Source organism: Gouania willdenowi, chromosome 9 (genome assembly GCF_900634775.1).
Source record: "Gouania willdenowi chromosome 9, fGouWil2.1, whole genome shotgun sequence".
In the NCBI taxonomy this organism is placed as follows: Eukaryota; Metazoa; Chordata; class Actinopteri; order Blenniiformes; family Gobiesocidae; genus Gouania; species Gouania willdenowi.
The window spans coordinates 11,278,655-11,306,350 of NC_041052.1; the positions used below are offsets into that span (position 1 = coordinate 11,278,655).

At 36.6% G+C, this 27,696-nt stretch overlaps 1 protein-coding gene across 1 annotated transcript; it reads right to left on the reverse strand.

Moving 5' to 3' along the window:
- Positions 1 to 284: 284 nt before the first annotated feature.
- Positions 285 to 26,923, reverse strand: cds1 (CDP-diacylglycerol synthase (phosphatidate cytidylyltransferase) 1). Its single transcript, XM_028457861.1, has 13 exons — positions 26,641 to 26,923; positions 16,726 to 16,880; positions 13,745 to 13,841; positions 13,526 to 13,623; positions 11,953 to 12,092; positions 10,364 to 10,422; positions 9,185 to 9,267; positions 8,849 to 8,936; positions 7,339 to 7,407; positions 5,090 to 5,242; positions 3,568 to 3,687; positions 2,518 to 2,621; positions 285 to 1,388 (listed from the first exon to the last, which is right to left on the reverse strand). The coding sequence occupies exons 1-13, from the start codon at positions 26,701 to 26,703 to the stop codon at positions 1,265 to 1,267; spliced, it is 1,353 nt and encodes a 450-aa protein (XP_028313662.1). The 5' UTR covers positions 26,704 to 26,923; the 3' UTR covers positions 285 to 1,264.
- Positions 26,924 to 27,696: the final 773 nt, after the last annotated feature.

The window sequence follows — 27,696 nt, forward strand, 5'->3', positions numbered from 1 at the left end:
TAATAATCAACCCTTTATCTGTCACCAATGTTTGACACCAAAGTAAATGTCCATATTTCCTTTTAAAAGTATTGAACCAGTGGATTTGTGGAGATATTTTCTGTATTATTACACGATGGTGGGATTCATGCCATTAGTGTTTGAGTTTGGTGCAATGTTGAATTTATACGCACGAGTTGCTTTATGTCAGGGAAGATTTGTATTCTTTGGATCAAAGTAGGAGGACGTACTCCACGTGTTTTTCTGAGTTAAATATTCCCAAAGTGGAGCATTTCTGTGTCGTCTACGCGTCACTTCTAGAGTTTGTTGTTTAATACACAAAAAAAAAAAATGACGTTTCCTCTTCATGTAAAAATAATGCTTTTCTTCAAATATTCATGGTGCTGTTTAAACTGAGCATTACTCCTGGTGTGAAAGCTTTGCTGTTGTTGTTTTTCTTACAGTACTGTGTAAAAACTCACCACAAACACCCTCCAAACACTTTCTAGCTGCTACAAAAATCTACTTTACTCATGCTAAAGCTAAGTCTTTTTTTGTTGCATATTTTAACTCAAGTGTTTTCTGCAGCAGGTCATGGAAGTATTCATATATACTGTATATATATATATATATATATATATATATATATTGCTTATCAGATAAGCTGGATATTTTTAGTAGATTTATTTACAGTACATTCATTTGAGTGTTAGCTGGTCTACAGTTTTGTTTTGTTTTTTTTTGCTAGCATGCATACAATCAAGAATCGAGGAATAATTGTGCAAGTGGGTTTCATCTAAAAGCTAACAGTGGACACATGGCTTGGTTATAGCTGTAGCCCTGAATGGGACATGCTAGGTGTTTGTTTAGAGCAGAGTGAGAAACGGTGATGTCCCCCAACAGTGCGTCGGCTGCAGCTCAGGTTCCCACTGGGCTCAGCATCAGCTTCTTTAAATCCATTTAAGTCTTCAGCTGAAGTCAGTGCAATATTTAACCGTCCACCAAATGTCAGCGCAGGAGGAAAAAAAAAAAAGCTGCTGTGTGCTTTTTGAAAAGTTCAGTTCAGTGTTTGCTTGTTTCTGTGGGGAAAAAGGTGATGGAGGAACCTGTTCTTCAAACTACAAATGAATCCTTGTAGTTTATAACGAGTGGCTTCAGATTCAGTGTCACATCGTTTCTCTGCACACGTCTCATCAGTCATTCTACGTGTGTGTGTTTGCGTGCGTCTGCATGCTTACGTGACTAAACAACACCACACACACACACACACAATCCCAGGGTTGTGTCACTCTGTGGGGGCGATCAAGCCTCTCTCTCTCAGGTTGGAGTGCAGTGTGTGGAAGATGGCGAGCTGCTGCTCAGGCTGGAGCGTCATCAGCTGCTGCAGAACCTTAGTGGGGTTCGGACCCCTGCACGCAATTAAAATAGGAATGTAAAAAAAATAAAAAGCACAAAATATACCTTCAACCTCGGGCAGTGGTTCCAAAACTTTTTGGATCGTTACCCCATATCGATATACATTTATTTAGACTTTTTTTTGAGTAACTCAGATATTTTTCACTGTATTTTATTCAAACTAGATTTATATTTGAGATTGTGAAAGTATAGAATAAAGTGTCCTGTTTTAATTTGAAAAACCATTTCATGATAAGAATTAAATAATGAATTAAAATATAAATATATATATATATATATATATATATATATATATATATATATATGTTTTCAATCAGTAATTCATTTTGTGTGTTTCTTTGAGGCATTTTGTGTATTTTTGTTGTCAACTCATACATTTCTTTGTTATTTTTTGTGTATTTCTCGTCATCTTGTGCAACCTTTGGTTCATTTTGTGCGTTTATATATTTTTGTGTTATTTTTGTTGTTTCTTTCAATCATTTAGTATATTTTTGTTGTCAATTAATTCATTACTCTGTTGTTTTTGTATATTTTTAGTCGTCTTGTGCAACGTTTGTGTAGTTTTGTGTGTTTCTGTTCACATTTTAGATTTCTTTTGTGATATTTTTGGGTATGTTTGTTGTCCTTTTGGATATTTTTCTGTAATTTTATGTTTTTTGAGTCATTTAGTGTATTTTTGTGCTTTATATTTGTGTGTGTGTCTCCTTTAATCATTTTGTTAGTTTACTTTGGAGGGAACAGAAAAAGGCGCAACAGATAATGTACAATATATATTATTAATATAATATATTGAATTTGGAGCTTCATACGTTTCAGTTTGTTTTATCCATGATTATATCAACAAATAAATAAAATAATCAACATGAAGATAATTAATTTTCAATAATCTGCCATTTTTTCCTCATAGAAACTCAATTTAAGAAAATAATAAATAAAACCACTGGCTAATTGGTCACACAGTCCACACTGCAACCAAACACACAAACAAACAAACAGTAAAAGACAAAACTCATATTTGCCTCAAAGAGTGGATAAATGTCACAGAACCCAAAATGTTTGAAGCGAAGTGAAGGTGTTGTATGGTTGTGTGTGTCTGTGTGTGTATGATTGGTGAGTCTGTACCTGATGAAGCTGCCGATGTAGACATGAATGAAGGTGGCCATCAGGTACTGACAGTCAAAGCGATCCATGATGCCTCCGTGACCAGGGATGGTGCTGGCAAAGTCCTGAGGATGCACAGAGACTGTTAGCATTAGCATTAGCTTCACACAAGCTGTAAAAAGTGTGTGAACAGGAGTAATGTTGTGTAATATCTTCTGGATATTTTAATCAATATAATGTCAAAGTCAATATGTTTTTAAAAATAAAAAGAGCAATTGATCAAATTCATTTTTTCCCGCATAATTATTCTTATTTTTGGTCCAATAAACTACCATTACCTGCAAATTACTACATCTCTTATAGTCTATAGATGTATAACATTATAATGCTGTGTATGTATGATTAAATTATGCATATTGTTTTAACAATAATGTGATCATTTTTTTTTCCATTAGTATTTTTTTTCTTTAAATCTTAATTTTGATTTTTGAAGTGTTTTCTTTTTAAATAATACATTTTTCTCTTTTTCCCTTGTTAATAGTAAAACTAAAAAAAAACTTCCTTAAACAGCAACAGAACACATTTCTAAATAAGTCTTCATTAAGTTACCGTAATACATTTTTTTTACGTTTTACATGAGCGGGTACACAGTTTTATGTCGTCACTTCAATGTAACTTACTCTCTGTATTTACATGCTGAATTTAGTCTAAGAAGCGCTCACATTAACCAGTTTACGAGCACACGAAACAAACTTTTCTGCGAGCACGTAAAGGTTTTCCGCGCGACTACACAAGCACATAGAATTCTAATAAAAAATAACATCTTGTGTCCCTGAGTTTAGCGACTTTTTCAAAAGTTTTTCTTTCAGATTAAGCCACCAGGGGGCGATGCATTACAATTACACTACATTTAACAACTGACATGTGGAGGCTTGTTTACAATGAACAAATGAATGCTGCTCATTCAGTTAAAACGGTCACTATGTTACTATGAATTATTAGTCTGGTTTAACTGGTCCAACCAGTCACATAGCAAAAAAAAGGACAGACAAACACTGAGGCTGAGTTTACTTTGATTTTGAAAGCTCGCTTGAAGCCGCTGGCGAAGAATCCACCGAACGGCCCGATGAGAGACGCAAATGATGAGATGAAGATGCTGTGAATCTGGTACGGGTAGAGGTTCACGCTTTTCTGAAAGGAAAACAAAAATAACTGATTTCATTCACAATAAAGATATTTCACTTCATTCTTTAGACCAGAGGTCTAGTTTTTTTTCTTTGCATGTTTATTAAAGTGTGTTACAAGTACAGAGTAGCCAGGATTAGTGCACAAAGTCACAAGTGCACCACCTCAGATATTTTTATACTGCATTTTATTTGAACTAGATTTATATTTGAGAAAGTTTAGGATACATTTATTTGATATTTATTGTGTGTGATGTGTGTTTGAAAAATGATAATTCAAAAAATTAAAAAAACGGAATTTTATTATTTATTAATTTATTTTTTACCAACTACTAGACATTTCAGGCGACCTCATTTTATTTCCAGACGACCCCACCTGAGGTTGCGACGCCAAGGTTGGAAAAAAACGCTTTAGACCAGTGTTTCCCAAACTGTATTGCCCCATGTACCCCTTGGCCTTGACTTCTTATCACAAGTACCCCTTAGCTCAAGTTATACTATTTATTTTTGTTTGCAGGCTCATTTAAACTCTTTCCTGTGTCTCTTCCAACCTTCATTTTAGGCCTTTTGATTCTTTTTTTCTGATGTTTTTCTCATTTTAGAATTTGAACTTAAAGTAAAATTGTTATTAATGGTTAAAAAAAGTCTGTGTGCATGCTAAAAACATAAACTGACAAATGTTTCTGTGTACCCGCTGAGAGGTGTTCAAGTACCCCTAGGGGTACACGTACCCCAGTTTGGGAACCACTGCTTTAGACAATTCTAGAATATGAATGATTATCAAGTCTCATAAATGTTATTTTAACTCTAACCCTTTGGACGAGACCATACCATAATTCAAATACAATAACAAATAATTACAACAAAAAAGAAAAAAAAAAAGTTTACAGGAATTCACCTGATTTTAAATTAACATCTACACATAAATCCTTCTACTATATGATCAGGGTTGTATTTCACTGACTTAAGTAAATACTACATTCTATTGGGTCTGGACGATATATATTGAGATTTCTATCTTACACAAAATAGAAATATTGTGCATCAAGATATACTTTTTTCTCCATATCGCCCAGATTTACTCCCTATTATTGTTTCAATTCAGTGAGCCTGGATTAAACTTCAATAAGTAGAACATTAATAATATCAAAGTATGTCAGGAACATTTTTAAGGGATGAACTGCTCAGGTTTTATGTCTCATTTTATTGTGTAAGCACTTATAAAGCTAATTGAGAGCATTACTGCAGAAAGATCATCTATTGAGTAACTTGAACAGGGTTAATATGAACAGATGTATAATTTTGTGGTGACTATAAAGCAACGCCCTAATGATTTAGACAAGCTTGAACATGAAACAGACTCTGACTATGATGACAGGAATCCCGAGGAGCAGAATGAAAGGCCTTACCCACTTCAGAGTGCTTTGCACCACCGACGGAAGAGTGTACTGCTGCATGACAAAGATATCGGAGGGTTCACATTCCACGCTGAAGCCGTTTGTCTCGCTGTTGAACTCCACAGGACACACAAAGTACTGGAACTGGGACAGCAGGTAGGCCAACTGGAAGGGAGACAAAGGCACCGGGGATCAGTTTCTAGCTGATCTGAGTGTGTGTGTGTGTGTGTGGACGATAAGTAACCAAATTGTGTGATTCAGGGATCATGCTCACACACACAATTATAAAAGCGTGAAAACGTATTAAAGAGAAAAGAAACATTACAGCTAATTCTCAGCAAAAACTTTTCACAACATAGGGAGAATGCGTGGCGCACAAGCAAGAAAAATTTGAAATGTATAACTCTCTCTTTATTTTTATAATTATGACTTTGTTACTTCCTTAATTTAAAGCCAAAAAGTTATTTCTAAATTGGTGAAGGGTCATGATGAATGGAGAGTTACTCATGCATCCACTAATAAACACTCAGAGACATTATATCGTCAAGAAATATCATTTTATTCAAAAAAATGATTCAAAGACAAGCTTTTCAAATTCATATGAGGTATTATGTTGGATCCGCAGTAATATTGGGACTGTTATGGACCTGTATTAAATAGACGGTGTGGCTGATGTATGTGTTTCTCCGTAATCCAGATTAAAACAACCCATGCACGCCTGGAAGTCCCTTTTGTGTCCAAGTGTGCAACAATTACTACGACGGTATGGATAACAGAAAATCCCCCTAAGCTGGTTAAAACACAGCAAAGGGAGGCGACATCACACCGTAGGGGATCAAAATCACAGCGTTGGGGGCCCCTACGCTCAACAGCGCTGGCAAGAACTCTGATGTCAATATTTATAAAAGTCATTTGATAGGAAAGTATTGCACCAATGCACCAACAGTTCATTAAGTATTTAAGCATCCCAAATATCTCAAGCCCAAGTTGGAAACAACCAATTATAGTTGTAGCAGTAAATCATCTGCAAACTACATATGTGTGAACTAAACAAAGACAGAGGAGTTCCTCTTGGTAGGTTTGACAGATAAAGCCTTCACTGCTGCTGATTAAAGTCGTCCATGACACTAAAACACCGCCGACGCTCTGATCAGACGATGGCGACAGAGTTTTTAAACTGATAAAGACGTCACTGATATTTCATATTATGAAGCAAATGCTGGAATTTTTGTTTTGACTGCTTTCAGAAATCAGAAAACAGCTCAATTATGTGCATGTAAACATGTTAGATGCATCTTTTATAATAAAAGTGTTAACAAGAAAAACAAGAAGACAGTCATCAACATCCCCCGACAGATTGGTTGTCATTATAACTCACAACCTTTTCATAAATGTCCTAAATCTAAGAACGTAGATGTATACATGAGAAAATATTATCACATCAATATATAAAATAACTAACTATCTTAAATAATTTCTAAGAAAAGCTGTCCCCTTTGAAGATACCTCAAAGAGAGTAAAGAAAAATGAAACAAGGGCAATAACTCCAGAAAAAAATAATTGGGCACTTCTCATTTTCGAACTCTATCAAGGTATTGATACCCTGAAGCCACACATCAAATTTGGTTATTTTATCTTAAACGGTTTCTAGGAAAAGCGGTCCCCTTTAACTCGGACGGACGGACGCGTTGAAGAACAGAGCTCAAACCAATATTTCCCTTCACACTTTGTGGCGGGGGATAATAAGTGGAAATATTGGACACAGCAACACTGTAAAGACAGTGAAAATGTCATAAATGAACGGCTGGAAAGAAGACAAGTCAGTTAAACTGTTTGGGACTCGTAATAACAATAAAAAAAAATTCAAAAGAAGAAGTCAAAATGTAGCAAAAAGTAGAAAAACTGGAAACAAATTCAAATATCAGAAAGAGATATAAACATTTCAACAACATCTAGTCAAAGAAAATTTATAGAGAAAAATGCAGGTAAGAATGCTGAATGCTCTGCAGTAACCGTCAAACCATTTTTTACGATGCTACACCAAGGAATGAGGGCAGCCTTCCAACCCTTTTCATACATTCAGGGATTTCAGCTCTACTATTAAAGAGTAGGTCATGTTTTCACATTCAAGTGTTCAGTTTGTTATATCAGAATAACAAACACAGTCCTGCTCCTACTGCTTGGAAACTATGAATGAGGGAAACGTCGACCATGTGAGTGTTGGGACAAAACCGAGGTGAAGTCACATCGAGCGTACTCACAATGAAGCCAAAGATGACTGTGAAGAAGAAGCCTCCGATGAAGCCCTCCCAGGTTTTCTTGGGTGAGAGCTGTGGTTAGGAAACAGAGAGAGACTTGTTTTATATTTTTTCTGGGCTCTGCCACAAACTGCTTGTGATGTGCTTCAAAATAAAATGCATTCATACAGATTAGTTCTGTGCAGCTGAGAATGGAGCCTATCTAATGTGTGACTGCTAAACATTGATGGTACTTTATCTAGGCAGGATGTAATGGAGTTTATTACTGTACTGAAAAATATTATTATTCGTAGATTTTTTTTTTTTTTTTTTTTTTAGCTTAAGCTCTTTTCCACTTGACACATTTGTAAACACTGTCTTGGTCTTTAAAGCATAACAAAGACCAGTCAATGCTGCTACTAATACGCAAAATGTGCTCCTACAACTACAGCAAAGGCCCGGTCTACCTCAAAGAAAAAGAAATACTTTTTTACTTTCTTTATTCTTAATTTTTTCATGAACTGTTTAGAAATACAGCCGAAAATACAACTGAACTCACTTTAGAAAAGATCAAAGTGAGGGAAAAGTTCTAGATTAGCAAAATAATTGAAATATATGTGTGTATAAAATATGATTTAGAACCCTAATACTAGAAAATGAAGACATACCATGTACTAAATAGTAAGAGTAAAGGTACTCTGCTGCTTCAGTGTTTTTTATTTTAATGTAGTTATCTTTCTATGATTGAGCTCAAAATGACCTTTTTTTACACATGCAATTATTATATACATATGCACTGTATATTTAACCTTTATTTAAACAGGAAAGTCCCATTGAGATTAAGAATCTCTATTCAAAGAGAGTCCTGGAAGCATTTAGGGCTAAGGGACTTGCTCATTGTCCAACAGTGATGGACCACAATGGATTCAAACCCACAACCCTCCGTTTACAAGCATGCTTCCTTCACCATTAAGCCAACACTGCCTGTCATAAATAAATGATATACTTGCAAACACATAGAACTGTATGTAAAGTTGAACAGGGCATTTAGAAATCACTGATCTGACAACAGGGTAGTATGCACTAGCATAATTCACGTATTGTGCATTCCATTATATAAACTTGATGCACTTTAGCACTTCTCGCATAGAAAATTAACATCCTGCTTATATTAGAGGGTTTACTTCTGGTTTTGTATCAAAGTGTATATTTTTTTGTACTGTTTGCATATTTAAAATCCCGTGCTCTCATTTTCCTCGTTGTATTTTAATGTACTTTGTGTTTATGTGGCTGCATTCGTTGGGTGGGAGGCTGAAACCGGACATGAGTGATTGCTATGAACTGGAATCTGACAAAAAGGAAGATATATGACCATGTGTTCACCTCAGACTGCATCACGTTGCCTGTTACAGATGCAGTATCAAACTATTTGCATCATCATTTTGTCATGACATATTTGTTTGATACCCAAATAAACATTTGTTTCAAGTAAAAAAAAAAATGGTTTCAAAGTTTGTTCACTCTACAGACTTACCTTGATAAGTGGAGTTCTCCCAAAGAAGAAGCCACACAGATATGCAAAGATATCATTACTGATCACGATGGATATCGGAACAATGAACCTGGAAAAGAGGAATTCTGCTGTCATGAGACCCGTTGTAGAGGACACAAGTCTGGAAATCTTTTTATCTCAACATAAATCTACAAAATAAGTTGTTTGAAAAATGTAAAACAATGTTTTTTATTGTGTTTAAGATAATCTAATAACCAACATGCAAAGTTAAGCACACACTCCTGATGGCACAAATGCAACAACACCAGTTAAACACAAAGACAGTTGGTTTTTCTGGTCTGTCTGTATCCTGCTTACCAGATCATTCCTTCAAACAGGTTCTGAATGACAAGGTGGGACTGAGTTACCACAATCAACAGGGTCACATGGGTCCAACCAAACTGGAATGGCAAACAAACACAAACATCACAGTGTCACTGCACAGGAAAGTAGCCGTGCCCGCTCAGAACTCGGCCCGTGTCAGAAGAAGTGTGGAACCATGTGAATGAACGGACGAACAAGGTGAACAACGCTGAGAACAGGCACACAAACCATCACAACAAATAGTAATAACAGCATGGGCGGAAACCTAGCAAGTTTGTGAGAGTGCATGCAGCAATAGGGGTGACAGTTCAGGCTTAATGTCCTACAATATTTATATTTAACTTTATTTTTAAAATTCTTAAAGACTGATAAGATAGATCTTTATTGTCATTGTTTTTTAAAATAGTTTTTATGTTCTCAGTGGTTTGTCTAGTTAACATTTTTTGAAATGTGAGTAAAAACTTCAATAAAAAGAAAAAAAAGAGGGGTAGACAGCTGTAAAAATATTATAAGCATTTATAGCAGACAAAATGCTGGATTGACAGGCAGAAAGTTAAAATCTATGACACAGTGTTGCGAGGTTATACAAACTATTCAGAAGATACATAAAATGAAGGAAAACAAAAGCCAGGAAGAAAAATAATAGGTGTCAGGCGTGGCAGCATGCTGATTCAGAGCACGAGCACAGTGAAAAACAGTCACTAAAAATAGAGCTCTGTTCATCGTGACTTTATTAAACATTGTTTAGGATTTAGAATCGTCTGTGAGAAGTAGAAGTTTAATATTTGTAGGCATAACAAAGAGGCTTTTATGGGGCGGTGTTCCATCCTCAACGAACATCGAAAAATATAATTGATTAGATAAAAAAGGTCGAACTGTTAGAAAAATGTGCCTAATTTTGAACAATTTCATTTGGTTTTCCTGATTGTATCTAATGCATATTCCTACCTTTCTCATAGAGAGAGAAAAAAAAGTTGGGACTTCACAAACCGACCCAAAAAGAAACGTCTGTGCATCCGTAAGCATTTCAATATACGGTGCACAAACTGTGGCCAAAAAAAACCAAAAAAAAAAAAAACAAGTCTCATGTTGGACAAAGACTGCTGCGGTGGCCAGAAACCAGAACAGTGTGAGGGGATGAACAAAGACACAGGTTACTTGGCTGATACACACCATATAAAACTGCAGGCGGTAATGTTTCTTCACTAAACTCAGCACAAACATGCAGAAACCTGTGAAAGAGTAGACAACATGCGGTCAGTTTTTCATCTAATAAATGTGCAGTAAGAATCACATTCAACAAATTGTGTAACGAGTACTGTATATGGAAGGGTTTAATCACTAAATGACCATTATCGTTGTACACAGGAGTAAAAAACACCTGTACTGTCAAATGCCCATTATCGTACTAGTGTTGTCGCTTGTGTTGAGTGCAGTGATTCATCGACTATTTAAAAAAAATTAAATAAATTTGATAAACTTCCTGTGTCCAATGTGAGGACAAGTGTTTAGTGCTGTGCTGCAACATAATGAGTTTTTGTAGCGCCATTACTCAAGGCTAAATAAAACTAAAGAAGCATGAATGCTGTTGGGCATATTAGTGCAATCAGTTATATTCTAGCTCTAAGAAAACAACCTCTATAGTCTAGGAGTTGTTTAATAGTGTAGCACCACTTTTACAAACACAACATTTAACGTGGGCTCAATACTTGTTATCAGAGGTGAGACGATACACTGAATTCACAATACAATAAACGATAAAGATTGTAAAGATTTGATACAATATTTTTGGAATGGTAAAAAAAAAAGACAAAAAAATTGTGGTTGGAAAAATATTTATGCATTTGACTAACTGTGAAAATTGTTAACATACTTCTACTCTGGGTATGACCTTTTATACAAAATAAGAATAATAACAAACATGTGTGTAGTTGATCGTGTTGATATTTTTTAATTTGACTTTCCTCCTCTGCGTTAACACTCGTGTCCTCCACGATACATTTTGTGACGATTTAATATCGCGATATCTTGTCGCACAACATATCGTCCCACCTTTATTTGTTTGTTATCATTGGAGAACTTTAACAAATGTAATGTTTACCGTTGTAACATAAAATAACTTCCATTCATCTTTAGCTGAGGGACCTAATCATCATTAATATCTGTGGCACATGTATTTTATATAATGTATACAAAACTTTACAGAGGTTTGGCTCAGTTTATGACAATGATGGATTGCGTGTAGTTGTTTGTGGTTTAGTAGGTCAATTAAAATATTAAATGTAAGGGTTTTGTTTTGGTCCATTTCTTAAAAGAATGCCTAACAAGTTTAGATTCTTGACCCTGTTTCTTACCATATTTTTGCATTCTAATAGTATTGAACATTTGGTACAACCTTTACTGTATATTTATATCGTCAAGCTTTTATTGGTAAGGACGTGTTTGTAGAAACTATACAACGTCAGTTCAACTTTGTTTGGACATGACTAATGTTTGTACTATAATGATATATTAAACTAAATTTAATTACAGGAATAAAATATGTGAATGACATAAGCATTAATAAAATGACAAAGTGAAGATCACAGCCAACACTTTAAAGTTCAGTATCTCTCTCTGTTTAATCCTCTTAAACTTTGCTTAATTTGTAAAACAAATCTGCCTCTGAAAGGAAGGACAACGTGCATTATGGGTGCAGGACCAGAGAGGATGTTGGTTTCTTGAAGATAAGGAAATCTAATTGTTTCCATGACGACACTCACCTGCGAGGTACAAAGCAAAGGAGATGAAACGGTGATAGCGAGCCAAAAACTGCAGCGGCTCCTCTTTTTGCACTAAAGCACCAAAGTAATCGGCGAGAGTCTCACCGTAGAAGAAGTAGTTTACACATATCAGGAAGTACCTGAGAAGGAACACAAAAACAAACAAACCTTTGTTGGCAATCAGCAAAGCTTATGACCGGCTTATCTAAGGGGGAACGGACACGATTCTTCAGTTAGCATCTGGTTACTTCCAGCATGGCAGTAATCTGTGATCTGAGCTTAACCCAGTGCTGCTACTGTCAAATTCTTATCAAGTCATACAAGGCACTGACAGTAAAAACCATAGAACGGGTTCAACTGTGAGAGGTGAAAAAAATAAGCTTTCAGGGGAAAAAAGTTACTTTTCTTCCATTTTAGGAAATCGATAAACAGTAAATAAATCAGCTTCAATGTCATAGACAATCAACACTTGTTAAAGACCTCAGAGTGAAAAGCTGCATGAGCCAATGTTGCTCATACTAAGGGAATTCTGAACTATGATCAGTGGTGTTAGTTGCTGGTTAAAATACATCACACCAGACAGAGTTATATATGTAATGGAATTATTTGCAGATGAAAGACTTTAAAAGCACTGATTCAAGTTTTTTCAGATGTTTTTTCTTTAAAGTTGCAATGTGTAGGGCCTCCGATTTTGGATGGAAAAAACCGTATTCACGTTCTGACCCATTTCTTTTTTCTCTCACCCGTTATTTGAAATTGGGCTGCAACATGAAAATGCATGACATGCATGTTTTGGTCCAATATCATACATTTATACACTATTTTTCACAAGAAAACAGGCGAATGAATGCCTAGATAGTATGGCAAAAGGACAAATATGTCCAATTGTACCATCATCCCAGTTCAAAATCTCTCTCTCCGTGTAACAGATCATGTAGTAATCATGTTGTACTGTGATGCAGAGCTTCATGTGAAGTGTGCTTTTAATGTGTTGTAAAGAACAAGTTGCTCAAATTATTATGACTGCGTTCAAATCTGTCAGGTTTAGCTGTTGGTGTATTAGTTAAACTGGTGGTCATTTTACCAGCGAACACGTCTTGCCAAAAAACAGGTTTTAAAAATAATGTTTTGGGAATATATCACACATTTCCATGGTATTTTTCCCGTTAAACGAGCGGCTGTGGGTCTAGCAGTGTGGCTAACGCAGCTCTTGCTACGTAATGTCGCGTGATTTCAGCAGAACCCTTCGGATTTTGTGAATCATTTGAAGCATATAAAATGTAAAATTTGTAACTGTAGTTGACTCTATTAACCCTATTGAGCATGTTTGGTATGATTTCAGGAAGATTAATAGCCAGTTAAATCATCTCAATAGGGAAAGATGTTGAAAAGGCAAACTGTAATGTGATAAGGAATAAGGTATAGCCTGGACTGAAATTTGGGAAATCTGAGGCCCTAAATCTACATATACAGTACAACGCGATGATGATTAAAGGCAGGACCGATTGGGTTATGCGACAAAGTTGAAACAAGGTACCGTGACAGCACAGTGCTACATTACAACTGCTCTTACCAAGATAACGTCCTGAACCAAGGCAGCTCATATGAACGATAAACTCTGTAGCCGATGGTGATGATTTCTTGGAAGCACTTGATTTGGATAGTCATGACCTACATCAGACAATCAGAGGCAGATAAGTAAACATGATAATCTTTGCAAACTGAAGCCAAGGACTTCTCTGTACAAAACTTTTATTTAATCTTAAGAAGATTAACATTTGTTGTCACTTACCACAAATATCAGAGCGACTGGTCCCATAGAGATCATAAAGAAAAAACTTGTAATCATAGCAATAGACAAAACTCCTCGTATCCAGTAGTTCTTCCATCTGAGGAAAGAGAAAACAGAAATAAGAATAGGATTTTGATTTTCAGACTACAAAAATGAAAAGAAATGATTCGGACAATAAAAAAATGTTAAAAATGAAGACATTCATTTTTTTGTGCAGGGAACGTCATCTTTAGGATGAATGAATACTTTTACGTTTGTCAGCAAAACAAAATTACGTTAATTTGCTCTCCGAGCCCCAGTTTTGGACATCTCGCTTGCGTGATTGGTGAGAAATCTGACGGAGGCGTGGCATGTGTCGACCGAACGCTGGGTCAATCAGCACATTACAAGTATGTTAAGTGAATTAACAGCTTATTCTGATGTACACAGTCATCAAAGCGATTGTCTGACATTAAGTAATAACTCAAATGTCCTCTTTTGTATATTTTGCTCAAGGCAAACTCTGAACTTTGCATTGAACGTTGAGTAGGTGTTAGAGCTGTTATGATTCAATAAATTAACATGATATCTGCTGATAGATACTCTAAAAAAATAAGAAGAAATGATTAGCTTTCATCTGACATGCATTTATATTATATTCTATTGTATAACAAGCGGATTAGATTAACGTAAACACTGAATGGCAGCAATAAATCCTTGCTGTTCGAGTGATGCCTCACAAGTAATAATACTTACCAGTTGAACAAGTGTATCCCACGAGTACACTATCTCTGCTCTTTTTATGATAACCGTTTTCCTCTTTACATCATCACACTTGGGGACAATAAATATTCATTCTAGGTGCCTTTAAGCAAATTCTCCATAAACTGAGAAACGTTTTACTCCCCCCCCCTCCTATAAAGCTTAATGATTTGATCAAGTCGAAAAAAAAAACCAGACACACTCCAGACACATTGTGCGAATTCATGAACATTTGGAAGGCATTTGTTTCAGTAAGGCATGCTGCAGCGTGGTTTGCAAAACAAAGAGGGGAAACAGCTGAAAGCTGCATAGAAGCTGTGCTGAGCAGAGAATGAGCTGCCTGTTGTATGAATGAACAGATAAAAAAAACAGCTGCATCATGAAAAACTCACAGCCACCTTCACCCCAAACCCTTTTATTTCTCCATGAGCCAACCCCATGCACCATCACTGCCTTGCTCCATCTGAGGATTCACCTGCTTTCCTCTTCCACCACAACTATTGACATAATGCAAGAAAAATCAAGATCCTCCATCTGCTATTTCACCTCTCCCTCTCCCTCCCTCTGCAGTCTGTTCATACACAGGTCTCTCTGCAGTAACAGTGGCTGCAATAGTGAGCCAACAGGGATTTAGTGCGTTGCCTCCTCCTGAGCCTTTAAGCCCTGTGACCTGGCTGTCACTGATTGGTCCCACCCTTTACTTGTTATGTGTAAAAGACAAGCCCTTGTTAAAGGTGCCAAGACGTCTAGAAATCTGATCCACAAACTGGAGCTACCTGACATTCTGGCCAAAAAGGAAAAAGAAAAAAAAAAAAAGTTTCCTGTGTATCAATAGTCCCTTTGATAATAGTCCTAGAGAGCAATACTTGACCTCTACTACAAACCCCTAACTTTTTCAGATGATGAAAGGCCTTGAAACGCATGGTAGGTATTAGAAGTTAGATTCACTAAAAAAAATAAATTGTCATTATTTTGTGGGCCTCATGTGCAAAGGACACAGAACTCCAGAAAGTGTCGTATGCACAAGCATATTTAGATGGATGAATCTGTGCGTACGAATAAATCCAAGCTTCATTCCTGTGGATATATGAATCAATGTGGAATTGACCACCTCTGTTCAAAACTACATTTACTGTAATTGTGCAAATCATGATTTATTAAGACTGCCAACTGGGATTCTCCTCTGACCAGAAACCTTGAGCCATGATCAGAGGGGAAAAAAACAGAAACTTTACTGAATGAGACTCTATCAGAGATGTTTTCTGTGATGGAGGCGTACAAATAAGAACAGTTTGGCTTGCTGTCCTGCGGTATCACCAAGCAATACGGTACGTGCACCGCACTTTACCACACACATTTAACACTTGATACACCCATACTTTGGTGAGGAACAAGGACTTTTCTGTGCACAAACTATTTTTAGAAAAAGCCCAGGTTCATACATTTGTTATTAGACAAATAATTGAACTGATCTATGTTGAAGGGCTTTATAAGAGGCAGCTTGTTCTAGTGTGTTTGAGCTGATCAACATGCAGGACTGCAGCCCTCTAGGACCAGGAGCCAACCTTCTATTTGGACCTATTGGTGGGCGACCGTGGCTCAGGTGGAAGAAGGGTCGTCTTCTGATCGAGAGGTTCGGGTTCAATCCCAATCTATATCAGTCTGTGTCGAAGTGTAGGCAAGACACTGAACCTGTTTAAATGGGTGCATGAGCTGATATGGTAAAGCGCTTTGAGACTACGTCAGTGTGGGGATAAAGCGCTATATGAATCAAGTCTATTTACCATTCATTTTAAAAATGTCCCCAAGCAATGCCAGTAAAGGACAAGATGAAAACGCAAAATTGGTCATCTCACGCTAAATTTTCACAGCTTCCAAGTGTAACAGTCAGTTTTTCATCATGAATAAACCAAGTATAGAGACCATTTATTGAGCTCTTTTTTTTTTTTGCTACCGTCCATGAAAGAAAAAGTTTGACATTTACAGCTTATGAGTGATCAGAGAGACATTTGTTTGGAAACCCATATCCTTTACAAAATATTGTTAAAATACGTAGAAAGAGGTTGAGTAACTGATTATTTAGATTTTTTAAAACATTTTTATTTAAAAGAAAATACTACAATTTGAGTTATCTCTTTGTCCACTATGGTTTTACAGACGAGGCCCTCAAACCTGGCTTTTGTGAACCCGTCGGTCCGTACCCTCAGTGCGCTGCATGCATATACGGTAATCGTGTGTACCTGGGTGGCAGCCCTTCCAGAGCTTTGTTCAGACATTGTGGAGTGTTGTCTGTGTCTGCCGTAGATGGAGGAACATCCGTGTCTCCTTTGGCGTCGAGATCACATTCTCCATCCACGTCACCCTGCAGACTCAGCCGGTCATCGCCATAGTTTTCCTGCCAGAATCAACACACATGCACAATATTTAAATTCAGAACGAACATGCCAAATTCTCCTCCCTTCAGCTGTTATCAAAATATTGCTAAAATACACGATATATAAGAAGTGATGTGTGATCTCATGAATGAGGCTATTTTTAAACAGAGCAAACACAATCAGTGCAGGATTAAGTTTCCCTGTTACAGCTGAAGAATCCCACAGAGAATCCTAGACACTTTTTGCCATTCATGGTCATCTTAGCTCAAACGCTGCTAAATTCAGCGTGCACGGGGTCATCAGGGTTAAATCGGAGCGGTTTTCATTAAGAAAATATGTCTGTGGTTGGGCAGTGAAGCAGCAGAGACAGGGATATGAGGCGAGGGTTGAAGGAGGAGTGATGAGGTGTAACTGAAGATTTCTACTCAGCTTTTAATGAGGAAACTTAGGTGGCTAGAAGGAATTAAAAAGTCTTGTCTCACAGTTTAACCTGAATGCAATGGCTGTAAAAAAAAAAAAAAAAAAAGATTATCCTGACAGTTGTGGCTTTCTTAGAAATGTATTTCAAAATAAAAGTAAAGCTTTTTCTTTATCAATAACTTGACCAAAATAAGGAAGTATGTAGTACTGATGAATCAATGGACAGATACACAGTATTTAAAAAAGATTACATCCATTGCTGTGTTTATGCACATATTTTTACATTTTATTTAAAAAAAAAATATTAAAAAATCACAAAAGCATTCATGTTGACGACTACAAGCCTGTGTGGTATTATTACAAGTTATGCGATAGATCTGACTACTCTTCTGAGGTCAAACCTGTTATTGTTACCAGTATTTATTACACACACACAAAAACCCTTTTGTTGTGATATCTAAAGATTAATGAATGGTAGTTTTTAATCTATCAGTGAGACGGTAACAATGTATTACTCTACAGAAAATCTGAAGCTGCTCATCATCAATAAACACAAGTAGTAATTTTTCAGGGACACTATAAAGAACATTACGCAATTTTTTTTAAAAAACATTTTGGGCTCAGCATCTTGTTATGACCAGTAACATTTTGGGTTTTATTACATTTTGGGCTCCGCACTTTTGTCACATTGTTTACCAGTTATTACATTTTGGGTTTTATTCAATTTTTTTCAATATATAACATTATGATTATATATCTGTCTCTGACAGCACAAGCAGCACTGGCCTGTTAAAAAGACATTTTCTGTCTGAAATAATAATGAATAATATGTTTAATATGATCTTTATTATTTTTATTATACTTTTCATCTGTATAATTATTATTGTTTGTTTATTTCAAAATATAAAACAATTATCCAAAAAAGGCAGTTTCTTAATCTGCAGTTCCCCATTTGCATAAGATAAAAATAAATCTTCTTAAATAATACAAAACACTTATATTATTATTAGTATTACTATTATATGCAATACATATTACTATTGTATGTAATCTATTTTTACTACTAAAAAATGACAATGCGATTAATCTGCGTTAAAATATAGCAAATGCGTTAATTTAGAACGATTAGTCGCATGTGTTAACGCGTTTTGACAAGCCCTATTAAATACATTTAGGGATTTAGGACAAAAACACAATTGGCAGATGGATTTCACCAGCTGTTTTTCACTTATCCCACATACATGGTGTCAAAGTCATCACGCACACGCACGCGCACGAGCACGCACACGCAATATGTAAACAGAGTCCAACAGTCAGGATTTAGTCATGCCTCTCGTGTCCCCTCCCGGATTTGCAGCAGGGGTTTCCTCAGTCAGCGAGTTGCACTCAGAGAGCCAAAAATAAACATCTCGGTTCATTAATGAGACACAGAAAGAGTTAACATGTAAACAGCTACAGCTAAGCAACAGTAACCATGTTGCAGTGCGTACCACTATGTGAACCCTGCCATCAGATTCACCCTGTGACTGAACCAGAGCCGGCAGTCAGACAAGAGTGGAGGATTAGAGTGTGAACGCTTTATACTGGATGAAGCAATCTCATTTTGGAACAAACAAGAGTTACACCAACCCATGATGTCATAATATTAACCGTAACATTACCAATAAATGACACACTCCGTACTATGCACTACAAACTCAACAGGTACCGGTATATACTGTTTATTATATACTATAAGTCTGATTAGGAAGATGGCTTTTCCCATACTTCCAAGTTTCCAAGGATGCATTTCGAACCCACGACGACAAAAACCTGAATCACACTGAGGCTAAATATCTGTGTTGATTCTCCACCATTGAAAGTTCTGAAAGTATTTTAAGAAAGTGACCAAGTAGAATATCAACATGTACTCATTTGATCCATAAAACTCGTGTATACACGATTTTCGGACACCCGCCATTGTGCCACCGACTAAACTTCTGGTTAACTTTAAAACAAGAGTCCTATATACAAAAGCTTTAAAAAACTAATGGAAGACAAGAAGAGATGCTTTTGTTTTGAAAAGTGGAGTGTTTGATTTCTAGTTTGAAGCTGGCCACAGGACGATTTCAGTGTACCCACTGTGCATACTTCAAAAATGTCCCGATATACATTAGTATACATCCAGGTATTTCTCGCATCCTCAATCTTTTCATACTATCTAATATGAACGCACTACATACTAATTTAGTCAAACTTAGTATGAGTAGTGCATTAGTATGACATTTCAAACACAGCCCTGGAAGCAGTTAGGTTTGAGGGACTTGCTCAAGGTCCTACAGTGATGGCCCACAGTGGATTTGAACCAGCAACCATCCATTAATAAGTCGATCCTTAAAAGTTAGGCCACCATTGACCCCTACACTTATTATTGGATTGTGATTTTAACTGTCATAAAAAGACTAACATAAACTCCCTAGACATCAATTAGTGTGACCACAGAGACATGAACCTATGATGTAAACATGAGGCAGCATTGATAAAAAAAACTGCCTGAAAACCCAGTAGCATCGATGGTTTAGCGCAGTGTTTTTCAACCTGGGGTCGCCTGAAATGTCTCGGAATTGGTAAAAAAACAAAAAAACAAAAACATTTACTGAATAAAACTGTTTACATTTTTTTTTTAAACGTTTTTATTAAAATAACACACCGCACACACAATAAATATCAAACTATTGTATTCTATACTTAGACTTACTCAAATATAAATCTAGCTCAAATAAAATGCTGCATAAAAATATCTTGTCACTTCGTGCACTAATCCTGTCTTCGCTGTATTTGTAAAGCTATATGATCAAAAACTAATTCTAGAAAAGAAAAATGTCCTTGGGGCCACCAGAAATGTATATCACAAAAGGGGTCACAACTTAAAAAAGGTTGAGTTTACTGGTTTACCGACTGGCATTGTTGTGCATTTATGTGTTTCAGTGATGTAGAATTCATTCTTGTGTCAAAAGGGCTGCATGGGCAGGGAAAATCTAAATATTTAAGTTAAAAATTTTTTTTTTAAAAAAAACATCATTTGATATTTTACTCATGAAATGAACTCATACCACCACCAGCCAGATTTGGTGCTTGAGATAAACAAATGTGACCTAACTAATCTCTGCTCAGCCTTTAATTCATTCATTGTATTAATTAATTCAATCGAAAATGAGAAAACTTTCTTCCTCTGCAGAGACATTACAGCCCGATTACCTGAACAATTGGTCCTGAGAGCTTTATTATTTCAATACTTTATTTTAATTGCTACAAGACGTGGTGAAACCCTTAGCAAAGAGGAAATGAGGTTATGAAATATGAGTACAAAGCAGGCGTAGTGCAGCATGCGTGGGGATTTTGAGGTTTATAACAGCCTGCCTGACTCGTCCTGCTGTCCTTGGCCCAGTTTCAGAGATGCTCTGCGGAACATCTGTGCGCGAGCTAATTTTCCAGGTGGACCAGTTAAACCAGTGGCTCAGGTGGAATTGTTTAACAGCCTCTGCATGCGTTACATGGGAGCAGGATTGCAGCAGGGGCTTTAACAGTGGAGCTGTTGGTTGGTTTTTGTGACCTTTGAAACCGTCCCACAGTGGGTGAAACGCACAGGGATCAGGATTCCAGAGGCTGATAACAACGCTCTCATTATTTCACGTTATGTACTTTGGATATGACTGATGATGATGCTACACACAACTGGCCCTGTTCTATGCAGCACCATCTTTAATGGTTAAAAGCCATGCCTCTAGTTTAAGAATGAAAATAGCATCTTGTAATAATAATAATCATACCAAGAAGGAACACTGACTTCATCCCTCTAGTCTTTATTGAATTTTTAAATAAACTTAACTTTTATTTTGAAAGCTAAACATTTCACGAAAGAAAAATCACTGAAAACAAATAAATAAAACCATTAGTAATAACAGTGTTAAACAGAGTTTCAATAAAGCTACAAAGCTCGCTAACATTTTACGGAGCTAAATGACCATGGTAACTTAGGCTGAACGACTAACCTGGTAGGGACTAGGTTTTGCTCTGGCTAGGATCTTAGCGAGTGCTAAAGCCCCGCCTCCTGACCAACCAGTTCTCTTAGAAAACAACCTGCCCATTGTGAGAAGATCCTGGTTGGTGCAGATCTTTTGTTCATTGTAATATTGCTTCTTGTATTATTGCCTTTGCAATTTGTTTGAAATAAAACAGTAAAAACAAAAAATCTAAGTTCTTGTTATTGTTAGTATTATTGCTGCAAACTGTGTGCCTTCCTGTAAAACCGTGAGCTTTCCTACAATATCGCAATAATTATCGTAACGTGATTATACCGAACCATGAGATTTAACTATCGTTGCATCAAAGCGACCAGCAGACGCCTCTGAGGAAGACTGACAGTTAGTAGTCTAAACATGTCATGTCAGGAGATAAAATTACATTTCAAAGTACATTTCCTGAAAAAAAGTTGTCTGTATAAATGAAACCTCGCGGAGTGAGTTGATGTCACGAGGAATACTGGGAAAAAACCACGTCAAAAATGGAGTCAAGCAAAACACTGTCCTTCTTGTCTGATGAAGAAACACAAGAAATAAAAGAAAGAATAAAGTAAAAACATTTGTATGCATCCGTCTACCGGGCTCCACATCCCACAATGCAATGCACGAAACCTTCCAATCAGATATGCTAGGATTTTTTATCTATGAGGCCTAATACTGTATGTGTTTGTCTGATAAAAAAAACTGTCTCCAGCTGCTTTAAGTTGTTTTTTATTGTGGCAACAGGAAATAGGATTTAAAGTTATGTGTTACATAAAGCTTATATTCAGTAGGAAAAGCTAAAAATGGGCATTGGTTGATATTCTGTGTGCAGGTTATTTCTACATCTGTAATTAATGTGTTTATCCATTTAACACAGAGGAGGTTGAACTTATAATTAGGAAGACACTCATTCACAGCAAGGCTCGAAAAGCAAAATACTAGAAAGCCAAATGTATCCATATTTCAATTGTTTGTACTTCAGACAAGTAGCCTCAATTAGTGATAGACCGATACATCGGCCAGGCCAATATTATCGGCTGATTTTTGTGTTTTTAACGTGTATCGGCATCAGCCGATGCGTGCTGCTGCGTTCGCTGATTCGCATTATTTACAGAGAGCGGAAATATTTTTTACTTGTTCTTGTCCTACATCACCTGTTTTAATATTTGTTTTAAATATTTCTACCTCACCTTTGTTAATTTAAATAAATGTTCCTTTTTTTAAAATTGAGACTCGTACCATTTGTTATTATCGCTGTGTAATTTTGATGATGTAAATTGAGGGAGGAAAAGTAGTATCGGCTCCAAATATCGGCGGTCCATATCGGTCATTGGCTAAAAAAATGCAAACTCTGTCAAGTGCATAATCTAAGATCCCATTTTTGTATAGCACATTTCATAACCATAACCACCAACATTTCCACTAAAATTAGCGATCAGTCATATTTTAATTAGTAAGATGATAGTTTGTCATGCCACTACATTTCACCACAGTGACCTAATCTCTCACAGACACACACACAGGCCCAATAAAAACTATTCTGGTGTGTGATAAACTCTGAAGTTTGCCCTCTATCAGCACTGAGTGGAGGAGCTACTAATTCTTTCACTCGGATCTAGAACTGAAACTGTGGAAAAAAACCCAACAACAGCTCCAACACTAGTAACAACTTTAGGTCAGAATCTCAAGGAACAGACTCACAAAATCTGATTTAAGGCAGAGAACCTCCTCACAGTACGGGACTTGTACTTGTCCTGAGCTCTTTAAAGGGATCCTCTACTGATTTTTTTTTTACAAATGTGGCCTAAAATCTTTGAAATGTCCTTATTAGAAGATCTAGGCCTAACAAAATGCATTATTTTGCACCATATTCATTTTATTACCGTTTGAGTGCCTGTGTGTCGCAATGTTGAAATGACATCATTGTTGATGTGATAAGCCCCTTTTAGTTCATTGAGTTGTATAGGAGGTGAAGCATTCAGGATCATTTAGCAGCTTTTTCAGTCAAAATGACAACTTGTGCTGCTTTGGGTTGCTCTAAATATCAGTAAAAGTTAAAAAAAAAGTCTTTACAGAAATTTGATAAACAAAATCCATGCCCCAAAAAAATCTGTGAGCACAATTCCAACACAGCTGTTTTGTAAACAGCATGAAGAAGAGAAGAAGGGCAAAACATTTGAACTTTAACCATTAAACCATAACCTGGCAAGAGCCAGATTGATGTGGAGCCCCTCCCTCTAACTCGAGTTCTCCACATCAATCTGTGTCTGTGTCTGGCAAATCCTTTCAAAACAAGGGAGGGACGTGAACAGAATGCTTGAAGCTGATTGGGCGAAGCGCCTGTCCACCATGATGATGTCATTGACATGCGGCGCAGAGACGCTGCTACAACAACAAGGCTCAGCTGGGGAAAACTTTCTTTTGGGATAGTAATGCCGTGATCATTATGTCGTTGAGTAACTTTTGGCGTTTTTGCAACACGAGTATGTTTGTTAAGGGCACGTTAACCATCCTCTTGCGTCAACATCTTTCTATTTTGATTTGGGCTATACTAATAGCGGTAGCCCAGTTAACTCCTCTCCCCGCAACTGTGCATATGCCAGTTTTGCTTCGGCGCATCTGCTTTCGTCACACCCGGATATCCACCCTAAACCACAACACTGCCTCATGATTGGTTCTAACCGATTCAGTTCGGTTTCAAAAGGCAAAGGCAGGAACAGTACAAGATAGATTCTGGTGTTTGTGAACACCAGGAGAATCCATGTTGCAGGCAAGGTTAATTAAACCATACCTTCAACCATTTCTGACAAGAACACCAGCTCTTTGCAGCAGACATATTCAACTTGGGTCGGCATTAATGAGCAGCAGTCGGTCCTGGTTGCCTTTGTTTATACGCACTGAGCTCTTCTTATCTTCTTTAATGGTGTCTACGAAACAGCAGAGATGGAACTGTCACCCCCTGCGGTCAGATTTTTTTCGGCTCACGGATTTTGTTTATCAAATTTCTGTAAACAAAAGGGGCTACATAAACTTTTTAACTTTTACTGATATTTAGAGCAACCCAAAGCAGCACAAGTTGTCATTTTGACTGAAAAAGCTGCTAAATGATCCTAAATGCTTCACCTTCTATAGAACGCAATGGACTAAAAGGGGCGAGTGGTGTCATCAATGACGTTATTTCAACATGGCGACGCACAGGCTCTCAAACGGTAAACTAGTCCCATTTTTAACAGTTAATAAAATGAATATGGTGCTAAATAATGTGTTTTGTTATCTGTGATCTTCTAATAAGGACATTTCAAAGGTTTTAGGCCACATTTGTGAAAACAGAGGAGGATCCCCTTAAGGCCAAAGGTCTAGATATGTCAGAACATTAGAGTTATTTTATATCTATCAAACTTCGTTAATCCACAACTGGATGAATAACGTTGATATACTGTATATACGTGAGAAGGGCCATTTTCCATACATTTTCACAGAAACATGGAGATGATTTATGTCTTTTGTTGTTGTTTGTGTATTTTCATTTGTCTTTTTGTATAATTTTTTTTCTGTCATTCTTCATATTTTTGTTTTGTATGTGGTGAGTCATTTTGTGGGTTTGTATATATATTTTAAACTCTTTATTTCTCGTAATCTTGTATGTTTTTGGAGACTTTTTTTTATTTTTTTCTCATTCTTTATCTTTTTGTTTTGCATGTAACGAGTCACTTTCCGTGTTTTTGTTGTCATTTTGTGTGTTTTTAGAGTCGTTTTTGCGTACATTTGTATGTATTTCATATTCAAATATTTATTTCTTGTCGTCTTGCATGTTTTTGCAGTGCTTTTATATATTTATTTTTACTTATCTGTCATTCTGTGCATTTACTTTTGGGGGCTGCCAGTGGCCTATGTCTGTCTCAGAGCATCAGTCTATGGTGAACATCTGAAATGTGCATCAACAAAGACACCACTAAAATACAGCACTTTGTTGTCATTATTTCAAACAATACAAGCCATACTGGTCATTTACAATACAATACACTTTGTATCAAATGGACATAACCGAAACATTAAAAAACACATAATAGCGTGGGTGTGAAGAAAAAAAAATTCACGATATATCGCAATTTTTTCGAATGCCGATTTTAAATAATTTTTTTTATTCAAAAAATCTATTTTTATTTATTTTTTGGATATTTAATCAATATTTTTGTGTATTTGTGCAATATTTCAGCGGTGGTTACAATGCTTTCAATGTGCTGCAATGGTCATTTGATGCACTTGATTTTATGATGGCAGTGTGTAATGCCTGCAATATTTATGTATGCACAGACATTTTATTTTCATATAATCTGTTCAGATCAGTGTTTAACCTGACACGATGGGATAAATTATTTTTTCTTATTTTTGTACATTGTCAGTAACTCAGGGTGCTTTTTCCTAATGTTCTCACCTACAGTTGTTACAATGCCGTCATTATGTTGTCATGGTTACTTTGAGACTTCTACACAGTAGTTTCAGTGAAAAAAAACTTGTTGCACTTTATTTTATGATGGCAGTGTGTAACACTGTATTTTCTTTTTTTTCCCAGTGAAAATGTGCAAAAACACTAATAATAAATAATAAATAGGATGTTTTGAAGCAAATAGTTTTGACTCAATTTGACCTCTGAATGATCAATATCTTCTGATGAACATATACAGCAACTTGACTTTTCATCTTAATTTTGACATCAACTGGGTAAAATATCGTATCGTGACCAATGTATCGCAATACTTATCGTATGGCAACATCCTTGCCAATACTCACCCTACATAACAGTATGATTTTAATTGTAAACAAGGTAAATATTCAAAGTTTTATCCTTGTAAAATGACTTTTGAACAAAATAAAAAAAATAAAAAATAGGGTAAATAAATTCTACGAATTGCCTCTACACAAGCAAAGGTGAACCTGTTGTAGAGGAAGTTAAAAAAAAAATAATTGCATCATTACTGAAATAACTTGAGCACATTCTGCTCCCTTTAAAGGTATCTGGGAATCCTATGAAGTATATAATTAGCCTTTTAATTAGCTTGGGTTTGGTAGATATTTTTATGTTCGCTATTCATATGTTTCTTTCTGTTATTGTGGACCCTAAGTAGACCCAGTCCAGCTCAGCACAGTGAACCTAGACCGCGTCCTATAACACACCAGCAGGCTGCAGGCTGCCGTCACGTCCCGGGACGGAGCAGCTCCGGATGGATTAGCTGCTAACTACTAACTAGCTCATCTTGACTCCCCGGTTAACTGACAGCCATTCCAGCCCCGCAGACCACCGTGAGTCAGTCAGTACCTTGTCACTGGTGTTGTCGGTGCTGTCAACGTCTCCCGCGCCGCGTCTCCGCAGCTCCGTCATGACCGCGCGGTTCAGTGGCACGTAAAGCGGGCTCCGAGGACAGGTAGCAGAGAAGCAGAGGAGCTAACAGCCGCTCCCGGTGACTCTGTGTGGGGGGGAAAGGGCCGGCGGTAGCTCCAGGTCCGGTGTGAGTGTGTCTCCGTGAGGAAGGTCACACTCACATACACTGCGTGAGTTTGTTTATCACCGCAGTGCCTGGCGTCAGGTCTGCTGCAGGAGGAGCGTACTGCTTCCGGTAGGACCCTTCACAATAAACGCATTGAACTGCAACACGTCGATAGCTATTTCCTCTATGCGAATGACGCTAACTTATTAGCAACAAATGCACCATCAAACACATTAGGAAATATCTCTATCTAACCTTGTTTAGAAATCTCACCTTGTAGATATTAGTTGGATGAAAATAGTGTTTTTTCCTTAAAATTCTGTATAAACTAGAAAATCACTTGGAGACCGCAGACCTTCGCCAACCACCATGGGAAACTCAGGATTACCATGACTACCTGTCAGCATTGAGCTGTGTTACCATGACTACCTGTCAGCATTGAGCTGTGTTACCATGACTACCTGTCAACATTGAGTTCTTGAGATATATTAATTACTTAATATATTGAACTTAATTACACTTTTTCTATGGAGGGATATTTATATCTTTATCGTTTAATTTAAAAAAAAAAAAGTGTTCAAAAGCAAATCTACCTCTATAATTCTTCAAACAAATACATTTCGATGTATAAGGTTTGACCAAAAAAAAAAAAACTGTTATTTTTGTAAATTAAAAGATAAAAATAACTCCTATTTTCTTTTTCTCTTCTTATTTATTATTCAACTGTATTTTATTGTGTGTAAAGAAAAAATTTAAAAAGTGCTTTTATTGTTGTTGAAACATTTTAATGATTAAAACAAATCAGAGATGCGTCCTCGAAGGTGTCGAGACTTCGAGAACGTCTTTCTCATGGGGATAGTTATTATATTGATTGTTGATTAAAATGT

Bases quoted from the DNA above. Each gene is read 5' to 3' on its own strand.
- cds1 (XM_028457861.1), bottom strand. From the start codon at position 26,703: ATGACGGAGCTGCGGAGACGCGGCGCGGGAGACGTTGACAGCACCGAC. The intron at 13,842-16,725 runs GTACACACGATT...CTCTTTCCTCAG, and splicing joins CTGGAAGGGCTGCCACCCAG to ATGGAAGAACTACTGGATAC. The intron at 10,423-11,952 runs GTGAGTGTCGTC...ACTCTTTCACAG, and splicing joins CTTTGCTTTGTACCTCGCAG to GTTTCTGCATGTTTGTGCTG.